The following is a 23,921-nucleotide window of genomic DNA, read 5'->3' on the forward strand; positions in this document are numbered from 1 at the left end:
AGCCGTGCTGGGAACACTGCGGTCCGAGCGAGGAAGCTGCGGGGGAGGTGAAATGACGGTCGCGGGGGTGCCCAGGAGCTCTGAAAGCCTTGTGCCCTGGACACGGCAAAATCTGCAGGTTGCAGAAAGTCTCAACTGTAAGATAACTCCTCCAGTTATCCTGCAGGCTTGTGCTTTATCTCTGTTTTGTGGGTAAATATGTGTTTATATCTGTTTTCTCGAGGATCTCGGCACCCCGAGGTACCGACTTTTAGAGCTGAAGATGCAAGAAAGATCGGGACCCTGCGATGCACAGAACCTGCCTCTCGAAGTGTGTGCGCCCTGCTGCATTGATACTCTTAGCCTTTCCTTCCTCGCGGTGTGCCTGTTTGTGTATGCGGAGAGTGTTATCTTTGTTTCTAGGGTGACACACCATTTGAGGGGCGGGCAAGGCACAATCACTAGTTTAATACTCTGAAAAGCCAAAGTTATGCCATTTTGCTTGAGAGTGAGTGCAAGCTCTTGACTCCGAGGAACAGTGCAGCTAACGATTCACCTCAGGCGAGGGCAGAAGCAATAGCCAGCTTCTCGGTTCTGCTTGTGGCTCTGTTCCTACATTATTGAGTACCAAATAATATGTAAACCTCTAGGGAAGCAAAAAAGAGTAATTCAGCTTCTACCCCCGAAGTTATTGGAGGTATAATGGAGAGACTGAGACGTAATCAATTACAGTGTCATCCTCAATAATAATTAACATGTACTGTATTTTCAGTTTATTATGGGGACAATTACAATATATTAATAATATGCTATAACAATAACAGGCAACACTTATTGAGCACTTAGGTGTTGTGCACTGCATGCATTCACAACATGATAAAGTACTTACTGTTTTTTCTGTTTTACAGCTTCCTGTGTTAAACAATTTGCTACAGGATCACACAATTTTAACTAGAAGACTGAGATGTGAACCTGGGTGGTCTGATGTGAACACCGCTGTCTGGTAATCCCAACACTCTGCTGCTTTGCGACAGAGAATGTTTTAGGGAACACACAGACTATGTACTTAACCAAATCTGGAATTTGCCATAAGATATTAATCAGAGAAGTAATCATATTTGCATTTTAAAATGAAGGCTTTGGCAGTAGGAGGAGGGTGAATAAGAGGCTTAAGAGCCTGAAGGGAGAAATGCCAATGATACACTTATCCAGCAAGAAATAATGAGAAGTTAAAGTAAGGCAATGATGGTAGAGATGGAATATAAAAAAGCTGTACCCCTATCTGACATCTTTACTGGGGGAACCTGCCCCCAATATTTCAACGTAGGTTCTTTCTATTTTCCATAAGTGTTGGCCAGCTGAGAAATAAAGAGAGACAGTATAAAGAGAGGAATTTTACAGCTGAGCCGCCAGGGGTGACATTACATATCGGTAGGACCGTGAGCCCGCCTGAGGCTCAGACCAGCAAGTTTTTATTAAGGGTTTCAAAAGGGGAGGGGGTGTAAGAAACAGGGAGTAGGTACAAAGATCACATGCTTCAAAAGGCAAAAAGCAGAACTACTAGTAAGGGCTAACAAAGATCACATGCTTCTGAGGGAACAGGACAAAGGGCAAAAGCAGAACTACTTATAAGAGTCCAACAAAGATCACAAGGCAAAGGACAAAAGCAGAACTACTGATAAGGGTCTATGTTCAGCGGTGCACGTATTGTCTTAATAAACATCTTAAATAACAGAAAACAGGGTTCAAGAGCAGAGAACCAGTCTGACCACAAATTTACCAGGGCGGAGTTTTTCCCCACCCTAGTAAGCCTGAGGGTACTGCAGGAAACCAGGGTGTATCTCAGTCCTTATCTCAACCACATAAGACAGACATTCCCAGAGCGGCTGTTTATAGATCTCCCCACAGGAATGCATTCCTTTCCCAGGGATTAATATTGCTTGCTAGGAAAAGAATTTAGCGATATCTCTCCTACTTGCACATTCGTTTATAGGCTCTCTGCAAGAAGAAAAATATGGCTGTTTTTGCCCGACCCCGCAGGCAGTCAGACCTTATGGTTGTCTTCCCTTGTTCCCTAAAAATCACTGTTATTCTGTTCTTTTTCAAGGTGCACTGATTTCATATTGTTCAAACACAGATGTTTTACAATCAACTTGTACAGTTAACACAATTATCACAGTGGTCCTGAGGTGATGTACATCCTCAGCTTACGAAGATAACAGGATTAAGAGATTAAAGTAAAGACAAGCATAAGAAATTATAAAAGTATTATTTGGGAACTGATAAATGTCCATGAAATCTTCACAATTTATGTTCCTCTGCCGTGGCTCCAGCCAGTCCCTCCATTCGGGGTCCCTGACTTCCCACAACACATCTTAGATTCTTAATACAGAAACTTAACATTCCCAGAAGAAGCCTCGCCTTTTTTATTTCTAATTTTGGCTATGAATTCCTTGCTATGACCCATTTGCCCCATTCTAACTACTTCCAGTGGTGGGGGAAAAGAACAAGACAGTAATATAATGTAGAGATGAGCTAATTGTGGTAATAATAAGCACTTGTGTAGTGCTTTCATATACATGATCTGTCTTAATGTTCATAACAAAGCTGTGAGGTTGGTGCTCTTATCTCTCTTTGGTCAATGAAGGACTGAGGCCTAGGGAATTGGAAGTGACCTGCGAAGATGACAGAACAATAAAGTGGCAGAGTTGGGTTAAATCCTGGGTTATTTTAATGACAAGTGACAGACCAATAATCGATTCCTCAATAAAACAATGGAAGTCAGAAAGAGTAGAATTGTACATTCAGAATGCTTACAGAAAATAACCATCAACCTAGAATTGGGCACTCAGCAAAATTATCTTTCAAGAATTAAAGTATAGAAATAAAATAATTTCCGGATACATGGAAACTGAATTTAACATCTACCTACGCTTTCTAAAGGAAGTTCTAAAGGATGTACTTCAGAAAGAAAAATTACTTCAGAAGGAAAGTCTGAGACAGAAGAAGTGATGGGCAAAGAAATTGTAAACACATAGTTGAATCTAAGCAAACATTACATGAAATAACACCAGACAACAAAAGTATGTAAGACGAGAGGTGGATGACACAGTTAAAGAATTCTAAGGTCTCTCTTTGTAGTTAAGATATCAATTAATAGAGTTGACATAATTCAAGACTTTAATATAAGTATGCAAGGTAAAGTTTCAAGGATAACCATGAAAGTGTATAACTTCTAATCCAGCCAAAGGAAAAAATGGACTAACAGGAAAATACAGATTAAATGAACGAAAACCTAATATCATAATGAGCATTAAAAAAAAACAGGATGAAAAGAAAGCACTAAAGTAACAAAATAGAAATAAATTCATATGTATCAATAGTAACAATGAAAGTATAAACTTTCTGATGAAAAGCCAGAGATTGTTGGATGACACATACCCACAAATTTTAAAAATAAAAAAGCCAGAGGTTGGTTGAAAAAAAAAAGTGCCATTTACAAGAGATGCACCAAAAACATTAAGGATCGTGAGGAGTTGAAAATAAAAAGATGGAAAAGATACGCCATATAAATGCCAACAAAAAGAAAGGTGGTATACCTATATTAGTAGTATACCTGTATTTTGTATTAAATTAGACTTTAATACAAAAAGCATTATCATTGACCAAAAAGAGTCACTACAAAATAATAAAAATTGTGTTCCCCAGGAAAATAGTTATTCAAACCTTTGTGTGTAATAAATAGCTTCAAAGTATGTAAGTCAGAAATTGAAGAAACTGGTAAATCCACTACCACATTGTGAAAGTTTAGCTCAATTATTTATAGATCAAGCAAATGAAAATTTAGGAAAGACAACTAATAAAATAACTAATAAACTTGATCTAAGGGCAATTATATACATACATAATTGGCCATTTACATATATATACAGATATACATACAGATATGCATATACAGATATATATACATATATATACAGATATATATACAGATATATATATATATAAAACCTTCAACTATTATACATTACATGTTTTCCTCCAGAACTCATGAAATTTTTACAAAGAATGACAAGGTTAAGTGGGCCTGTAATCCTAACACTTTGGGAGGCCAAGGCAGGAGGATCACTTGAGCCCAGGAATTCAAGACCAGCCTGAGCAACATAGTGAGACCCCATCTCTACAAAAATCACAAAAAAACTAGCCAGATGTGGTGGTATGCACCTGTGGTCGCAGCTACTTGGGAGGCTGAGGTGGGAGGATCACAAGCCCAGGAGGTTGAGGTTGAGGCTGCAGTGAACCATGACCAAGCCACTGCAGTACAGCCTGGGTGACAGAATGACACCCTGTCTCAAAAAAAAAAAAAAAAAGGACAAAGGTATAAAGTATAAAGCAAGTTTAAGAAAAAAAACAAACCAAAGATTTTGTATCATACAGTTGATATTCCCTGACCAAAATGGCAATTATGTTAGAAATTAATTCTAAAAAATACAACTAAAATAACAACTAAAAAAAACAAAATGTATAATACTTCAATATAACACGTGGATAAAAGAATAAATAATAGAAAATTATAAAAATACTTAAGAGTGAAAGTTCTATGAATTAAAATCTATGAATGTAATGAAACTAGCACATAATTAGCAGAAGTTTATGTCACTAAATATTACTATTAGAAAAAGAGAGAGGGTCAAGTGCCATGGCTCATGCCTGTAATCCTAGCAATTTGGGAGGCCAAGGTGGGCAGATTACTTGAGGTCAGGAGTTTGAGACCAGCCTGGCCAATGTGGGAAAACCCCGTGTCTACTAAAAATACAAAAATTAGCTGGGCATGGTGGCACACACCTGTAGTCCCAGCTACTCGGGAGGCTGAGGCAGGAGGATCACTTGAACCTGGGAGGTGGAGGTTGCAGTGAGCCAAGGTTGTACCAGTGCACTCCAGCCTGGGCAAAAAAGCAAGACTCCATCTCAAAAACAAAAACAAAAATGAAAAAAATGAAAAGAGAAAGTCTGAAAATTAATAAGCAAAATGTATAACTTTAAGAAGTTAACTGGAGCCGGGCGCGGTGGCTCATGCCTATAATCCCAGCACTTTGGGAGGCCAAGGCAGGCGGATCACGAGTTCATGAGTTCAAGACCAGCCTGGCCAATATGGTGAAACCCCATCTCTACTAAAAATACAAAAATTAGCCAGGTGTGGTGGCAGGTGCCTGTAATCCCAGCTACTCAGGAGGCTGAGGCAGGAGAATCGCTTGAAGCTGGGAGGCAGAGGTTGTGATGAGCCAAGACCATGCCACTGTACTCCAGCCTGGGCAACAGAGCGAGACTCCGTCTCAAAAAAAAAAAAAAAAAAAGAAGTTAAAAAAAACTGGAAAATAAATCCAAAGAAAGATTAAATATTAAATATTAAAGCAGAAATTTAAAAATTACAAAACAGAGTTGGCTCCTTATTTTAAAAACTGGTAAAATGACAAGACTGATCAAGAAAAATGGTGCAAATAAACAATATTAGAAAACAGCACATAAGTATAGACACAACAGAGGTTTGTTTTAAAGCAGGGGAATACTCTGAACAACTTTCTGCCTATTAACTTGAAAATTTAGATGACATATATGAATTTATTGAAAAATACCACTTAGCAAAACTGACTCTAGAAGAAATAAACTCATTTTCTTCAACAAATAGAGTGCATGGAAAAAAAAAAGATGGTAGTTATCTGGATCTTGGTTGAAACAAACTGTAAAAACTAAAGACTTTATGACATAACTGAGACAATTTAAAACATGATTAAAAGAGCTGGGAGGAGAAGTATTATAATATTAATAGAAAGCCCTATTTGTACTACCACCATTAAATTTAACTGAACTAATAGTTAAGAGGAGAGTGAGGCAGGAAGGTGGTCCAGAGGGTGTTACTGGACGAATATACCAAATTTTCTAGGAGCAGACCATTCTGAATTCATATAAACTCTCCCAGGTAATATGAAAAAGACATAGACCTCCCCAGTTCATTTTGTAAGGCTAGTATGATCTTGATGCCAAAACCAAAGACGACTTGGGGAAGAAAAATTATAGGTCAACTTTATTTATAATTTAGATGCACCAGTCTCAGCCAAAATATTGACAACCAAATTCAACAATGTTGGTAAAATACAACACATTATAACCAAGTTGGGATTGAAGATCAATTTAAAATTGGAAAAATATGCTGATGTATCAAAAACCAAAGATCACACCAATAGATGCAGAAAAAGGATTTGGAAAAAAAAACCCATTTATGATGAAACAAAATCAAGCAAACCTAGGGATAAAATTCCCTTAGTGTTATTAATGGTATATTAGTCCATTTCACACGGCTATAAAGAACTACCTGAAACTGGGTAATTTATAAAGAAAAGAGATTTAATTGACTCACAGTTCTGCATGGCTGGCGAGGCCTCAGAAAACTTATAATCATAGCAGAAGGCAAAGGGGAAGTAAGGCATGTACTTACATGGTGGCAGGAGAGAAAGAGAGAGGAGATGGGGAGGAGGTACACACATTTAAGTGCCACACACTTTTCAACAACCAGATCTCGTGAGAACACACTATCACAAGAATAGCAAGGGATTTCCCCATGATCCAATCACCTCCTACCAGGGGAGGGATCCCCTGACACTTGGGGATTACAACTTGACGTGAGATTTGGGTGGGGACACAGAGCCAAACCGTAACAAATGGCATCTAAAAAATTCAATAGCAAACTTCATTTTCTTTTTCGGCCCTACTGGGAGTCAAGCAAACATCATGTTTAGTCGTAAAATATTAGGCTCCTTCCTTTTAAGATTATTAACAAGATAAGAATGCCCACTATTATGGCTTTTTTTAAACAGATGGTAGAAGTCCTAGCCAGATTTCACAAGAAAGAAAAAAGACATAAGATAGAAAGGCAAAAACAACACCTTAATTTTGATATCACCTTAATGATGTGACTGTCTACATAGAAAACCCAAAAGGAAACTTTAGACATATTATTGAAAATATAGTTTCAATGAAATTCCAATTAAATACATACCAGGACTTTTTAAAGGATCCTGACATACTGATTCTTAAATTTATATGAAAGAACAAAAGGGCAAGAATAACTTACAAATGAATGAGGTGGAGCATACTTGTCCTATATAAATCCAGAATTTCTATAAAGCTCAAGTAACTAAGATAATGTGAAATTGAGATGGTGACAGACAAATAGACTACTCAGAGCCCAGAAACAGATTTTCTATGGCAGATTCGTGGGAAAAGAGGAAGTCCCATTATGGTACTGGAATGATGGGTTAACCATGAGGAAAAAATGAAATTGAATTTCTATCTTACACTATATACAAAAAACATTTCAAGATGATTTAAAGACTTAAGTGTTTCACACCATATACAAAAATTAACTCAAAATGGATCGAAGACCTAAATGTAAGACCTAAAAGTGCATATAAAACTCTTAGAATAAAACTTAAATGTATTTTGTCATGACTTTGGATTAGCCCATTTTTTTCTGTGTTATGATACCAAAAGCCCAAGCAGCTAAAGAAAAAATTAGATAAATTGAACTTCGATTTAATTAAAATTAAAAACTTTTGTGCTTCGGAGACTATTTTATTTTTGTTTACACCAAATTTATTAGCAAGAGGATACTATGAAGAAAGTGGGAGGACAAACCACAGAATGGGAGAAAATATTTAAAAATCATGTATGTAGGCCAGGTGTGGTAGCTCATCCCTGTATTCCTGGCACTTTGGGAGGCCAGGGCAAGAGAATCTCTTGGGGCCAAGAGTTTGAGACCAGCCTGAGCACCACAGAGAGACCCCTGTCTTTACAAAAATTTTAAACAATAAATAAATAAATAAATAAATAAATAAATAAATAAATAAATAAATAAATATTTTATTTGGTAAGAGTCTAGGATCCAGAATATATAAAGAACTCTTCGAAGTTAAGCAAAAGCCTGGGCACGTGGATCATTTGGGCCCAGAAGTTCAAGACCAGCCTGGGCAACATAGTGAGACCCTGCCTCTACAAAAAATAATAAATTAGCCAGGCATGTTAGCATATGCCTATCGTCCCAGCTACTTGAGAGGCTGAGGCAGGAGGATTGCTTGAGCATGAGCCCACAAGCTGGAAGCTGCAGTGAGCTATGATTCCAACACTGCACTCCAGCCTGGATGACAGAGCAAGACCACCCTGTCTAAAAAAAAAAAAAAGTTATAAACAAAAAGACACAAACAAAGGATTTAAATAGACATTTCTGCAAAGAAGATATACAAATGGCCAATAAGCACGTGAAAAGTTGCTCAGTGTCATTAATTATTAAGGGAATGCAAATCAAAACCACCATGAAATACTACTTCTCACCCACTAGGATGGCTGTAATCAAAAAGACAGGCAGTAACCACTGTTGGTAAGGATGTGGAGAAACCAGAACCTTCATACACTGTGCTAGTACAAATGTAATGTTGTTGGAGCCCCTTTTGAAAATATTCTGGCAGTTCCCCAAAAAGTTAAACATAGTATTACCATGTAACCTATAAATAGCAATTCTACTCCTAGATATTCACAGAAGAGAAATGAAAACATGTCCACACACAAGATTGTACATGAATGTTCATGGCAGCATTATTCATGATCCAAAAAGTGGAAACAACACGAATGTCAAAATTAGATCAAGTTATAACTTTAAGAGTTCATTGTGCATACAAAACAGTTTGCAAACTGGAAAGACCTCAAATTGGAAAACAGCATGAAGTCTCAATTTAAAAAATTTTTGTTTTTTAATTTATATAAATAGAAACAGGGTCTTGCTATGTTGCCCAGGCTGGTCTTGAACTCCTGGCCTCAAGTAATATTCTTGTTTTGGCCTCTAAAATTGCTGAGATTACAGGTATGAACCACCTACCCCGGCCAGGTCTCATTTTATAGCAATTACAGCAGAGTTTATAGAGCATACAGGAAGCAACATTGTAACTTTTTTCATGACTGGCTGTCATTTTTTTAAAGACATGTTGAGCTATTTAAGCTGATTCATCAATAGCTGATTAGTTTATTTTCATGAAATCATATTGATAAAGACAAAAAGTTTACTTTTATGTTTTGTTTATCTTTAGGGTTAGGGGAAATCAGGATGGATTAAGTCTTAGTTACATTGCTATGGGCAGTTTGGCCTTTAGAGATCTAAACTGTGGCTCTATTTTTATTTATTTATTGAGACAGGGTATCACTCTGTTACCCAGGCTGGAGTGCAGTGATGTGATCACGGCTCACTGCAACCTTGACCACCTGGGGCTCACTCAATCCTCCCACCTCTGCCTCCCGAGTAGCTGGGACTACAGGCACATGCCACCATGCCTTGCTAATTTTTAAATTTTTGGTAGAGACGGTTTAGCCATGTTGTTCAGGCTGGTCTCCAACTCCTGGGCTCAAGTGATTCTCCCACCTCAGCCTCCCAAACTGCTGAGATTACAGGTGTGAGCTACCATACCTGGCCCATTTTTATTTTTATTTTTAACAATGTCTATCAACTGATGTGTAGATAAACAAAAAATAAAGTATATCCATACAATGAAGTATTGTTCAGCCATGAAAAAGAATGAAGTACTGGTACCATACAGGCTGTAATATAGATGAACCTTGAGAACATAAGTGAAAGATGCTAACTGAAGAAGCCAGTCGCGAGAGACCACATATTGTATCATTCCAGGTATATGAAATGTCTAGAATAGACAGATTTATGGAGATAGTGTAGATTAGTGGTTGTCAAGGGCTGTGGGGGTACATTCAGAATGCGAAGTGATTGCTAATGGGTGTGAGGGTTATTTTGGCGAGGGGTGATGTAAATATTCTGGAATTAGATAGTGGTAATAGTTGCAGAACCTTGAATATACCAAAAATCACTAAATTTTATACTTTAAAAGAGTGAATTTAAGGTATGTGATTGCTATCTCAATTTTTAAAATTGCAAAAGAAAAGACATGTGAAGGAAATATAGCAGACTACCTTTAGGAACTTTGGATTATAAAGTATTTTTTTATTTTTTTATTTTTGGAGACTGGGTCTTGCTTTGTCACATAGGCTGGAGCACAGTAGCGCAATCATGGCTCACTGTAGCTTCAACCACCCGAGCTCAAGCGATCCTCCCACCTCAGCCTCCAGAGCAGCTGAGACTACAGGCATGTGCCACCACACCTAGCTATTTTTTGTACTTTTTGTAGAGATGGGGTCTTGCCATGTTGCCCAGGCTGGTCTTGAACTCCTGGGCTCAAGCAATCCCCCTGCTTCAGCCTCCCAGAGTGTTGGGATTACAGGCATCAGCTACTGCACCAGGTGGGATGTATTTCTCAAGACACAAAAAGCAGTAATTATAAACAAAAGATAAATACTGTTGGCCTGTGAACGGTGGCTCAAGCCTGAAATTCCAGCATTTTGGGAGGCCAAGGTGGAAGGATCACTTGAGCCCACAAGTTTGAGACCAGCCTAGGCAGCATGGTGAGACCCCGTCTCTACAAAACAATTAAAAAAAAAACTTAGCTGCATGTGGTGGTGTACACCTGTAGTCTCAGCTACTAGGAAGGCGGAGGCGAGAGGACTGCTGGAGCCCATGAATTCAAGGCTGCAGTGAGCTGTAATTGCGACTCTGTATTCCAGTCTGGGTGACAAAGTGAAGCCTTGCCTCAAAAAAAGAAAAGATTAATATATTTTAACTACACTAAAATTAAGAACTCCGTGCATCAAAGGACTCCTTCAAAAAAGCAAGCAAAGACATGTCACAAACTGGAAGCAAGTATTAGCAACACATGTAAATTAAAAGGATTAGAAGAATCCAGAATATATAAGGAACTCCTAAACTAATCAACAAGAAAAAGATACACTATAGAGGGAAAATGGGCAAAAAGCACGGACAGGTATTTTATTTTATTTTAAATTTTTTTCGTTTTTACATAAACCATACTTTTTTTGTTGATGCATTTATCAATAGACATAGGTTGTTTGCATATCTTAGCTATTGTGAATAATGCTACAGATATCTTTACAAGATATTGATTTCATTGCCCTTGGGTTTATGCTCACAGAGAAATTGCTGAATCATATGGTAGTTCTACTTTTAATTTCTTGAGGAACTTCTATTTTCACAAAAATAAAGTATATCCATACAATGAAGTATTGTCAGCCATGAAGCTGTACCAATTTACAAATATTGCCACCGACAGTTTACAAGGGTTTCATTTTCCCTATACCCTTGCCAACATTTGTTATTTGTCTTCTTGATAAGTCATCCAATATATTAATACTACATTTATGTAGACTCTTTCATCACATAAAGTAGTATCAAGATACTTGAATTCCTTTGATCTTCAAAACATCCCTGAAGGTATATTGAAGATGGTAGGGAAGGTATTATCAATGTTAATCTCATCTTGTACACAAGAAAACTGAAACTTGCCCATGATAGGCAAAAAAGAGGCAGATCTATATATAATTCAAACTTTTAATGAATCACTACAAATACAAACTATCCATATTAAACAAAATATATATCTGTATTATATACAATATATACAACTCTATATTAACATAGTCGACAAAGCATATATTGAATCAGTTGCTAAATAAGTAATGATATTTAAATACTTAAGCTTTTAAAAGTCCTCAAAATTCATAAACTACAGTAGCTCAGGCAAGCACATGTTGGTATATTTTGGGGTAATGGTCAATGCAGGGGCTGACTCTAGGCTACATTTATCTCCTGACCACTTAGAATTCAGAGCAGAATTCAGAAGGTCATCTTCAGATTTTTCTACACCAGTCAGGTCACACCAAGGAGCCAAACAAGTAATTTAAGACCTTCGTTAATTAGCATCTTGCATTTTGGTAAACTTCACTCTTTCTGAGGATTCCATTGAATAGAGCAGAGTGTCAGTTTAATGAAGCCACAGTCATGTTCTTTTTTTTTTTAAGACAGGGTCTTGCCCTGTTGTTTAGGCTGGAGTGCAGTGATGCAATCACAACTCACTGCAGCCTCGAGCTCCAGAGCTCAGGTGATCCTCTCGCCTCAGTCTCTGGGACTACAGACACGCCACTACCCCGGCTAATTTTTTGTAGAGATGGGGTTTTGCCACGTTGCCCAAGCTGGTCACAAACTCCTGAGCTCACATGATCCTCCCGCCTTGGCCTTCCAAAGTGCTGGGATTACAGAGCCACCATACCGTCCCACAGTCATTTTCTTAAGGATAAATTGTTTCATCTTATTGCGTCCCACATTTATAGAAAGTAACATAGACAACCATCTTAGAAATATCAACAATTTAGCAGGCACTCTAAGAATGGCTAATAAACATGTAGAAACATGCTCAACTTTATTAATAATCAGGGAAATTCAAATTAAGATTATAACACCATTTTATAATTACTAAATTGGGGGAAATTTTAAATCTGACAATATCAAATGAGGAACAATAAACATACAGCAGCTAGGCATGTAGTTTGTACAATCACATTGGAAAACAATCTCGTATTATGTAGAGTAAACTTGAAGATAAACATAACCCCTCTTTCAACAATTCAATTTTTAGGTATTTATCCTGAGCTTACTAATCAAAGTGTAGTTGGCTAACCGATAGCATTTGTATCAGCTGGAGCTTGTTAGAAATGCAGAATGTCAGGTCTACCCACATTTACTGAATTAGAATCTGCTTGTTAACAAGATCCCCGGTTGCTATGAATGCTCATTGATGTCTGAGAAGCACTGTGCTAAAGAAACCCTAGAACATGCTCCAGGAGAAATGATCAAGAATGTTCATAACAGCACTGATGATAATAGCAAAGAACTAGAAATAGCACAAATATCCACTCAGTAGAGAATGGATAAATAAATCATATCAGAAAAACTAGTTGCAGAAAGATACATACAGTTTAATACCATCTTTTTTTTTTGAGACGGAGTCTCGCTCTGTCGCCCAGGCTGGAGTGCAGTGGCGCAATCTCGGCTCACTGCAAGCTCCGCCTCCCGGGTTCATGCCATTCTCCTGCCTCAGACTCTCCGAGTAGCTGGGACTACAGGCGCCCGCCACCACGCCCGGCTAATTTTTTGTATTTTTAGTAGAGATGGGGTTTCACCGTGGTCTCGATCTCCTGACCTCGTGATCCGCCCGCCTCGGCCTCCCAAAGTGCTGGGATTACAAGCGTGAGCCACCGCGCCCGGCCAGTTTCATACCGTTTTTATGAGACTCAAAAACAAGCAAAAGTAACTAATATGTTACTAGGCATCCATCCATATACGTATATGTGGTCAATTCTAAAATAAACAAAGGAATAATAAACACAATTCAAGATAACACTTATGAAGGGGAGAGGTAAAGGAAGGAGCAGACAGTGATCTTCACTAACAGGAAAGATTCTATTTTTTTTTTTTTTAGTTTAAAATGTATTTTATTTTTAGACAATCTATCTGATGTGGTTTTCCATAGGTTCTATTTCTTAAAGTTGAGTGGTAGGTTCAAGGGTTTTTGTTATATTATTATGTGACGTATGTATTTGTTTTGTTTTGTTTTGAGATGGAGTCTTGCTCTGTTGCCCAGGCTGGAGTGCAATGGCACAATCTCGGCTCACCACAACCTCCACCTCCCAGATTCAAGCAATTCTCCTGCCTCAGCCTCCCGAGTATCTGGAACTACAGGCACGTGCCACCATGCCCGGCTAATTTTTGTATTTTTAGTAGAGATGGGGTTTCACTATGTTGGCCAGGCTGGTCTCGAACTCCTGACCTTGTGATCTACCCGCCTTTGCCTCCCAACGTGCTGGGATTACAGGCATGAGCCACCGCGTCCAGCCTTATGTATTTGTTTTTATTCATATGTTCATTATTCTCTCATAACACAGTTTTAACATCTTTATTATGGTATACTTTACATACCATAAAATTCACCTGTCTTAAGTATATAATTCAAAGATTCTTAGTAAATGTACAGAATTATGCAATCATTGCCACAAACTGGCAAGAGGAAATTTTCGTCACCACAAAAAAAATCTCTCTTGCCTCTGCAATCACTGCCCCTTCCACCTCTAGCCCCAGGCTAATTTGTTTTCTAATTCTAACCTTATTAATTAATAATACTAATATAATCTTATTATATAACTAATATAACTAAAACTAATCTGTTTTTCATCTCTATAAATCAACATTTTCTGGACATTTAATTTAAATGGAATCATGTAATATGTGATCTTTTGTGCTTGTATTCTTTTACTTAGCATAATATTTTTTTGACATTCATCCATGTCATAGCAATTATCGCTAATTCAGTCATTTTTAAGGATGATAATATTTCAGAATATGGATGTACCACATTTTGTTTATTCACCTGTTAATGGACATCTGGGCTGTTTCTAGATTTTGGCTGTTATGCTGTTATGATTATTCCTATACAAGTCTTTGTGTAAACACTGTTGTCATTTCTCTTACGTAGCTATCCAGGAGTGGAATTGGTGGGTCATAACTGGCCATTTTTAAATTTAAAAAAAGAGAAGAAATGGGTTCTTTGTTTCTTTCAAACTCGAATAAAAGAATTAACTAGGGAATATATGGTGTATTTCTTTCCAGATGCTGGAATGAAAGATAAGGACACATACTGAATATAGAAGCAAGAATCCATTGAGATAAAAAGACGGTAAAGGAAAATAAACTAGTTATCTTCTGAGGAGCAGGTACAGTTAAAAACGAAATTAGGACGAAGAAAGTTGTATAGCAGCACCTTGAAAGGGAGATGATTCACTTCAAAGGTACAACTGCCGCTGCTTTTTATACAAACACATGCTTGAGGGATTATCAAATATATTAATGTCTATAAACATTTTTAAGGAAATGTAAAAACTTGAAATTCTTTTGACTAGTCTAGATTTTCTGAGAAAGATAACTATTTAGGCCGGGCCCAGTGGCTCATGCCTGTAATCCTAGGACTTTGGGAGGCTGAGATGGGAAGATCGCCGCTTGAGACCAGGACTTTGAGACCAGCCTGGGCAACATGGAGAGATCCCATCTTGAACTTCTGAGCTCAAGCCATTTGCCTGCCTCAGCTTCCCAAAGTGCTGGAATTATGGGCATGAGCCACCACGCCTGGCCCAAGAGGCCCTATGTCTACCAAACAAACAAACAAACAAAAAAGATAATAAGATTTATTGTTTGCATTGATTTTTTGTGTGTAGGTGTGTAGGTGTGTAATACATAAAATGGCAAATGAGGGGAAAAAGTGTTTGGGTCATATTAAACAATGAAGTTGTGAAATACCTGAGATTTGGTTTCATAACCACTAATCTTCAATGTTGAGGATTTAAAATGTATTTGTTCCAGTTTTTTTTTCCCTGTAATTCCTTACACATCTGTGCAGATTTTCATTCCCACGTAAGAAGCAATAACAGACTAATGTCATCCTGGATATTTCCAGAAATTGGTTTCCTAGTTGCTCTGAGGAAGACTGCCTTTTAAAAGAAAGCTCTGATCTGTTCTTTACCAGTTCCACTTGACCTGAATTTGACATCTTTAAGAGACAACTAAATCAAGATCATATGCCTGTGACATGTATTGCATATGCTAGTTAGCTGCATCTGATAGCAGTCTGTAAAAAGAAAGATGATGACATATTTATTTTAGACATTAGGTAATGTTCATCTTTCATGAAAAAATTGATTAGCCAATTTTCGTAATCAAAAACATAAATGGGAGTAAAAAAGGCAGTCATTGGGAAGTACTGCTGTATGGACTTGTGAAACAACTAGTTGTCCAGAGCCTTGGGGCGGTTACACTACAAGATGAAGAAGGGGAAATGTTTTCCAACTCATCCTCAGGTCCTACTGCAACATAACTTTCTTGAGGTAAGTACCCTTCTTTGTGTTTCCTTAACACTCTCTATTTTCCCCATCACATACACTAAAAAGATTATCTTTGGTGCATCTGTATTTACACAGCAGTGATAAATTTGCGCTGCCCTCTGCCCCGCCTCCGTCCCCCAGGCTCTTTTCACTCCCCGCTGGGTCCCAGATCCTAGGGTTTAGCTCAGGCCCCGCCCTACTCCCTGGTGGGCTGTTGGGTGGGAGGCTCGTTTCTTCCCTCCCTATTGGTCGCCCCGGGGGAGGCGCGTTTCCCATCTCCTGATAGGTCGCGCCGCGGAGAGTCTCTCGAGTTTGCGGCGCAGTGGTCATTTCCGCGGTAAGATGGCTGCAGTCCGTATGCTGAGAACCTGGAGCAGGAATGCGGGGAAGCTGGTAAGCACGTTTGGGCAGCTCTGAGGCCGGGAAGGAGTGATTTGTCCGGAGTCATCCAGGAGTGGTGTGTTACTTTCTCCTCCGGTGCCAGGCGTGCGGCGCACGCGGGATGGAGAGGTGAAGGGATGCATGCAAAATAAAGGGCAGAGAACGGAGCGAGTCGACTAGTCTGGAATGGAAACCCACTCCCTCCCTTTACCTGGAAGCGCTTCTGCAGCGACTTAGCCGTCCTCCTGCTCCATCTGTACCCCGAGGCCCAGCTGGCGTTTCATTGAGCGCCTTCCAGGTGCCAGGCATTGTGATAGGCGCTGTGGATCCAGAGATAGATTCGTTTAGCATTTATTGCGTACCCACAGTATGCCAAACACTGGTAACACGACCCCTACCCTGAAGGAATTTACAGTGTGTGGAGGAAGAGGCCGTTCAAGTTATAGAATATCACCAGGGGGCCCTGCTTCCGAAGAACTCAGCAGCTCGGCGTCACTCTTTTGGCTTGTACTTCTACGTCCGCACCACATATCATTCCTACCCTTTTGTCACCAAAGCTATGACCCACCACCATCTCCCCTGCACTTCCTTCTCTTTCTCCCAGTCTTAGCACCAAGCACTGACACATCCCGGTAATGATACTGTTTCACCCTATTTGCTTAGTGTTTCTTCTTCCTGCCTCCTCTCCCTTTCCCTAGATGTTCCTGCCTTGGTGACCCCAATCTTACAAAAACTTTCAGGAGCCTGCTATGTACCAGGTACTGTGTTAGGCACTGGAAATACAAATATGAAATAGACATCATATCTTCCTTCTCAAGAGATTACAACCCTGTGGTAGAGGACAAAGGAGAGGGAGACAGATATTAAGAAATTACAACCCAGCATGAGAAGTACTGTGATGGGACAAGTGCCTAGAACTACAGGAACACACAGGAGTGGACACCTATGGTGGACTTGGGGGTCAGAGGAGTTCCCAGAGGATACTGTATGACTTGAGATTTAAGAACGATAAGTAAACATATGTGTGCATGTGTCTTTATAGCAGCATGATTTATAGTCCTTTGGGTATATACCCAGTAATGGGATGGCTGGGTCAAATGGTATTTCTAGTTCTAGATCCCTGAGGAATCGCCACACTGACTTCCACAATGGTTGAACTAGTTTACAGTCCCACCAACAGTGTAAAAGTGTTCCTATTTCTCCACATCCTCTCCAGCACCTGTTGTTTCCTGACTTTTTAATGATGGCCATTCTAACTGGTGTGAGATGGTATCTCACTGTGGTTTTGATTTGCATTTCTCTGATGGCCAGTGATGATGAGCATTTTTTCATGTGTTTTTTGGCTGCATTAATGTCTTTTGAGAAGTGTCTGTTCATGTCCTTCGCCCACTTTTTGATGCGGTTGTTTTTTCTTGTAAATTTGTTGGAGTTCATTGTAGATTCTGGATATTAGCCCTTTGTCAGATGAGTAGGTTGCAAAAATTTTCTCCCATTCTGTAGGTTGCCTGTTGACTCTGATGGTAGTTTCTTTTGCTGTGCAGAAGCTCTTTAGTTTAATTAGATCCCATTTGTCAATTTTGGCTTTTGTTGCCATTGCTTTTGGTGTCCAACAATGATAGACTGGATTAAGAAAATGTGGCACATATACACCATGGAATACTATGCAGCCGTAAAAAATGATGAGTTCATGTCCTTTGTAGGGACATGGATGAAACTGGAAAACATCATTCTCAGTAAACTATCTCAAGGACAAAAAACCAAACACCGCATGTTCTCACTCATAGGTGGGAATTGAACAATGAGAACTCATGGACACAGGAAGGGGAACATCACACTCCAGGGGACTGTTGTGGCCGGGGGGAGGGGGGAGGGACAGCGTTAGGAGATATACCTAATGCTAAATGACGAGTTAATGGGTGCAGCAAAACAACATGGCACATGGATACATATGTAACAAACCTGCACATTGTGCACATGTACCCTAAAACCTAAAGTATAATAATAAAAAATAAATAAATAAATAAAAATAAATTTAAAAAAATAAATAAATAAATAAAAAGATAAGTAAGAGATAACCAGGAGAAGAGAGCTCTTCTCAGCAACACTTACACATATTGGTCTCTCTTCTTTCTAGAGCTTTCCATTCTTGTTTTGTGTGACACCAGTTTCCCAATGTTATTCTTTCATCTTTGGCCACTTCATCCCAATATCCTCTTTCCCTACCCACCTGTTAAATATTGCTTTTTTCTAAAGGGCTCTGACTTCGGCCCTCTGCACTTTTCCCACTATCTGGGTTATCCCATCCACTCTTTGGATTTAGTTAACCATCTATGCTGATGAGTCCTAAAGTTCCCCAGTCTTCCAACCAGGTCTACACCAAACCCATATATCCTACTGTCCTGGAAATCTCCAGTTTCATATGTACGTGATGTTTTCCAGCTGCAATTAAAAACCCAACCAATAAATACGAAATTAAGTATCCATGCATACAGAGCATCCCCAATTAGATGTCAGCTCGCATTAAGTGGCTTATGATTATCAATGTCGTCATTTCCCTAGTAGTTCATTTGTCCTTTTCCTTCTGTTTGCAAGAGAGCTGCTACAACTTCTTATTTTATGTTCAAGGCAGGAAGGAGGAAGAGGAGGAGATTCCAGTCTCACTGGCCAGAACTGTGTTACATGGCCACTGCTAGCACAAGGGAGCTTAGAAAAACTTGTCTTTTTTTTTTTTTTTTTTTGAGATGGAGTCTCTCTCTGTCACCCGGGCTGGAGTACAGTGGTACAATCTTGGCTCACTGCAACCTCTGCCTCCCAGGTTCAAGCGATTCTTCTGCCTCAGCCTCCCACATATCTGGGACTACAGGCACACGCCACCATGCCCAGCTAATTTTTGTATTTTTAGTAGAGACAGGGTGTCACCATGATGGCCAGGCTGGTCTCGAACTCCTGACCTCAAGTGATCCGCCCGCCTTGGCCTCCCAAAGTGTTGGGATTACAGGGTGAGCCACCGTGCCCAGCAGAAAAGCTAGTCTTTAGTCTTCTCACAGTGTCTGCCATAAAGCTTCAAAGCAGGTCAGACTCTCCAGGCTCTAGAACTGAACCATCAAACCAGTTTCTCTTAATTTTTTTTGTTTTGTTTTGAGAGGAGTCTTGATCTGTCGCCCAGGCTGGAGTGCAGGGGCGCAATCTCGGCTTACTGCAACCTCCGCCTCCTGGGTTCAAGTGATTTTCCTGCCTCAGCCTCCCAAGTAGCTGGCATTACAGGCACGCACCACCATGCCTGGCTAATTTTCGTATTTTTAGTAGAGACGGGGTTTTGCCATGTTGGCCAGGCTGGTCTTGAATTCCTGACCTCAGGTGATCCTCCTGCCTTGGCCTCCCAAAGTGCTGGGATTACAGGTGTGAGCCACTGCCCCGGCCCAGTTTCTCTTGATTTGAGCCTGTAATTCTTTCTGAAGAAATCTAGTGATGATTTTTCCACCCTGCCCTCAACTGGGGGTGTCTTGGCCCTTCTTAACTGGATTATATGCCTCCAGTGGTCTTGTGGTTTTTCCAACCCATTCTCCATAGTGTAGCCAGAGTGATCTTATAAAGTAAGAGACATTTGATAATGTCATTTTCTTGCTTAAAACTGCCTTCAGCAAAATGTCCAAAATTCAAATGACTATGAGGCAATTTATGATCTGGACCTTTCCAGTCTCTTAGACCTCATTCCTTACCAAAACCTACCCATCCCAACCCCAACTCTGACACTTCCCCACCCTTATTCCACACTAAACTACACTAGAAGTCTGTTGAACAACTTGAGTTAATTGTACACACGCTGTGCTTTCTCTGTCAACTCCAGACCTTTGCACATGTATTTCCTCTGCTTTAAAGACTCTTGCCTTACCTGGCCTTATCTGCAACATACCTCATCCCCTGGGTTACACCTACTCATCTGTCAGGTCTTATTTCAACATAACTTTCTCCAGCTAGGTTCCCTTAACACACTCTATTTCCTTCATTATAGCACGTGTTATAATCACCAGTTTACTTATCTTTACCTTTCACTGTACTGTGCATTCTGTAAGGGAAGAAATTGCATCTGTTTTATTCTCTGTATAATCCCAAGTGCCTGGCACATTGTAGGTACGCATAAATATTTTTTAAATGACTCAGTAAAAAAAAAGTCAGGTTTGTAAACTTTTGTAAAAAGTTGTAAGCAAAAACAGCTCTTACCCCCGTAGTAAATTATTAAAAGAACCTTATAATGTTCTGTTTTACATTTCCCTAGGACATAATGCATTTGACTCTTGATTAATCATGCCGTTTGGAATTTTTCTGTTGTGTCTGTCTTCCTGTAGTAAAGTGTAAGCAATTTGAATTCAGGAACTATATATTGCATCTTATTTAGCTTTGCATTTCCAAGTCCAGTACAATGTCTGACTTTAGGAGTGCTCAACAGCTGCCTATTGAATTATTAAATATTTCCTTAATATGCTACTTTGATGAACAGTTTCATTTCCCTTTATGTTTTTCTGTCCTGGTTGTGATATTGAATTATTAATTTTTTGTTTTTATATTTTTTGAGACGGAGTCTTACTCTGTCTCCAGGCTGGAGTGCAGTGGTGCAATCTCAGCTCACTGCAACCTCCGCCTCCCGGGTTCAAGCGATTCTTCTGCCTCAGGCTCCCAAGTAGCTGGGCAGGCACGCACCACCACACCCAGCTAATTTTTGTATTTTTAATAGAGATGGGGTTTCACTATGTTGGCCAGGATGGTCTTGATCTCTTGACCTCGTGATCTGCCTGCCTCAGTCTCCCAAAGTGCTGGGATTACAGGTGTGAGCCACTGCACCTGGCCTAATTTTTTATTTTATTTATTATTATTTTTGAGACAGGTTCTTGCTCTGTTGTCCAGGCTGGAGTGTGGTGGCATGATCTTGGCTCACTGCAGCCTTGACCTCCTGGGCTCAAGTGGTCCTCCTTCCTCAGCCTCCCAAGTAGCTGGGACTACAGGCATTCACCACCACAGCCAGCTAATTATTTTGATTTTTAGTAGACAAGTTCTCACTACGTTGCCCAGTATGGTCTTGAACCCCTGGGCTCCGGTGATCCTTCCGCTTTGGACCCCCAAAATGTTGGGATTACGGGCATGAGTCATTGCACCTGGCTGAATTATTTTTTAAAATCAAGGAAAGACCTATTTTAGTCAAATAATTGCATTAAGAGTTAGACTACACGTATAGTTGTTCAACCAGGATGTATTTGAGAATGAAAATGGTGTTATTAATAATTGCCTTGAATCACTAGAGGTGAATTAGGTGTCACCTCAGGCAAATTGGTACAGATGGTCCCCATAGAATTAGGTGTCTTTAGTATTGTTCATAGATGAATTTAGAATTGCTTCAAATATAAAATATATAAAACTGATAATTCCATAAGCATGCCTTTTTAAAATTGGAGGTTTAAAGCCGTATGCTTAATTTACTAGTCTAGCTGGGTATGATGGCTCACACCTGTAATCCTAGCATTCTGGGAGACTGAGACAGGAGGATCGCTTCAGCCCAGGAGTTTAAGACCATCCTGGGCAAAAAAGTGAGACCCTGTCTTTATTTTATTATTATTATTATTATTATTTTATTTTTTTTTTTTTTTAAGACAGAGTCTCGCTCTGTTGCCCAGGCTGGAATGCAGTGGCGCAATCTCGGCTCACCGCAAGCTCCGCCTCCCGGGTTCACGCCATTCTGCTGCCTCAGCCTCTCCGAGTAGCTGGGACTACAGGCGCCCGCCACCACGCCCGGCTAATTTTTTTTGTATTTTTAGTAGAGACGGGGTTTCACCGTGGTCTCGATCTCCTGACCTCGTGATCCGCCCGCCTCGGCCTCCCAAAGTGCTGGCATTACAAGCGTGAGCCACCGCGCCTGGCCTATTTTATTATTATTATTTTTTTCGAGATAGGGTTACAGGCGTGAGCCACCGCACCCAGCCGACCCTGTCTTTGAAGAAAATTAAAAAATATAATTTACTAGTCTAATAGTCTGTTTCTAGAAAAAGAATTTAGAATTCTAGCTTGAAAAATTATTTCTTCTCCTCTTTCCTGTTGCCTGTTAATACATCTATTCAGCAACTTTACAGTGTTTTTAGCCTTCTCCTTATAGCCATTCAATTGCTATTATATTAATCATATACTGCCTATGGTACTTTTGTTGCTTTTTTTCTTTTTCTACTGTTAATTACCTCAGTCAGGAGCCTGTTGCTTTGCGTCTCAAATACTATACAGTACTCTCCCCTTCTTCTCTGCAGTCTCAGTTACCCATGATCTACTGTAGTCTGAAGATAGGTGAGCACAGTACAGTAAGATATTTTGAGAGAGACCACATTCACAAAACCTTTATTACAGTATATTGTTATAATTTTTCTCTTTTATTATCAGTTATTATTAGTCTTACTGTGTCTGATTTATGAATTAAACTTTATCATAGGTATGTATGTATAGGAAAAACATGGTATATGTAGAATATGTAGGATTCAGTACTGTCCATGGTTTTAGGCACCCACCGGGGGGGTCTTGAATGTGTCAACTGCACATAAGGAGATAAGAGAGGAATACGGTAATAGTTTCTTTTTTTAAAAAAATCCTTTTTTGATAATTTTGGTATGTAATAGTTTCTTGACTTCTCCCTTTCTCTCCAGATTTTATCTGTTGTAATCTATTTAATAAACCACTACTAATTTCCTAATCCTTTTTCTTCAATAACCTATAATGTATGAGTTCAAACTCCTTATACTGACATTACAGTCATCAACCATTTCCTCCTTGAGCTGTTTCCACTGCTCTCTTTTATACCTTTGGTCAAGCCAAATCAAGCTGCTCAATGTCCCAGCAGATATGCTAAGTCAATTTCTGCTGTAGTTATTTATGCCGTTTCCTTGGCCTTAAAAGTGCCCTTCTGCTCTTTTATTACGTATGCTTATTATGCACAGTGCAGCTTAAATCGTCCTCCAAGAAGCCTTCCCGGGTCACGCTAACGTGAAAAAAAACCCACCAGACCCCTCTACTTAAACTCCTTTTTTTTTTTTTTTGAGATGGAGTTTTGCTCTTGTTGCCTAGGCTGGAGTGCAATGAGATTACAGGCATGAACCACTGTGCCTGGCCTGCTTAAACTCCTTTATCACTTACTGCCTATGCCTCTTTTTTTTTTCGTGAACCTATGGATTATATTGAAGAAGGCTATGCCTCTTATTACAAAAAGTTGGAGCATGCATGTCCATGCTTGAGTGTGTTTGTGTGTGTGTTTATTTTCTCACATATGTTGTAAACGCTTTGAAATTAGGGATTATTTCTCCTATTTCTAGGGTCTTTGACATCAAATTTACTTGGCTTCAGAGCTCGATTGTTCCACTTATTTGTTGTGTGACCTTGGACAAATTACTTCACCTTTCCCATCGGTTTCCTGTGTGTTGAAGAGAGCTAACGTGTATGTTCCACAGGGAAATTGTAAGATATAAAGATGATGTCTGGGCTGGGCACCATGGCTCATACCTGTAATCCTAGTACTTTGAGAGGCCAAGGTGGGCGGATTGCCTGAGCTGAGGAGTTTGAGACCACCCTGGGCAACATAATGAAACCCCGTCTCTACTAAAATACAAAAAAAAAAAAAGTTTAGCTGGACATGATGGCACATGCCT

At 39.5% G+C, this 23,921-nt stretch overlaps 1 protein-coding gene and 1 long non-coding RNA gene across 9 annotated transcripts in view; both read left to right on the forward strand.

Annotated features, from left to right (window-relative positions):
* Nucleotides 1–17: 17 nt before the first annotated feature.
* On the forward strand, nt 18–13,625 carry LOC116469721 (uncharacterized). Of its 2 annotated transcripts, none has more exons than XR_004248327.2 (4): nt 18–137; nt 224–372; nt 888–982; nt 13,557–13,625. It is a non-coding gene; the product is annotated as an uncharacterized LOC116469721 (long non-coding RNA). The 2 variants fall into 2 exon arrangements; XR_004248325.2 differs by having other exon boundaries at nt 224–310.
* A 1,842-nt stretch (nt 13,626–15,467) lies between these two features.
* DBT (dihydrolipoamide branched chain transacylase E2) overlaps nt 15,468–23,921 on the forward strand; it is a 74,760-nt gene continuing 66,306 nt past the window's right edge. For 4 of the 7 annotated variants that reach the window (XR_009213676.1, XM_032155258.2, XM_032155260.2 and 1 more), the window contains exon 1: nt 16,101–16,260. Coding sequence is in view for 6 of the 7 variants with exons in the window: in XM_032155258.2 (XP_032011149.1) it covers nt 16,210–16,260 (51 nt within the window). In the remaining variant the exon portion in view is untranslated. Of the gene's footprint in view, nt 15,871–16,100; nt 16,261–16,946; nt 17,007–23,921 lie in introns of those variants that run through there. The other 3 variants (XM_058439547.1, XM_058439544.1, XM_032155263.2) reach the window with 3 other exon arrangements.

Source organism: Hylobates moloch, unplaced genomic scaffold, assembly GCF_009828535.3.
Source record: "Hylobates moloch isolate HMO894 unplaced genomic scaffold, HMol_V3 SCAFFOLD_5, whole genome shotgun sequence".
Classification (NCBI taxonomy): domain Eukaryota; kingdom Metazoa; phylum Chordata; class Mammalia; order Primates; family Hylobatidae; genus Hylobates; species Hylobates moloch.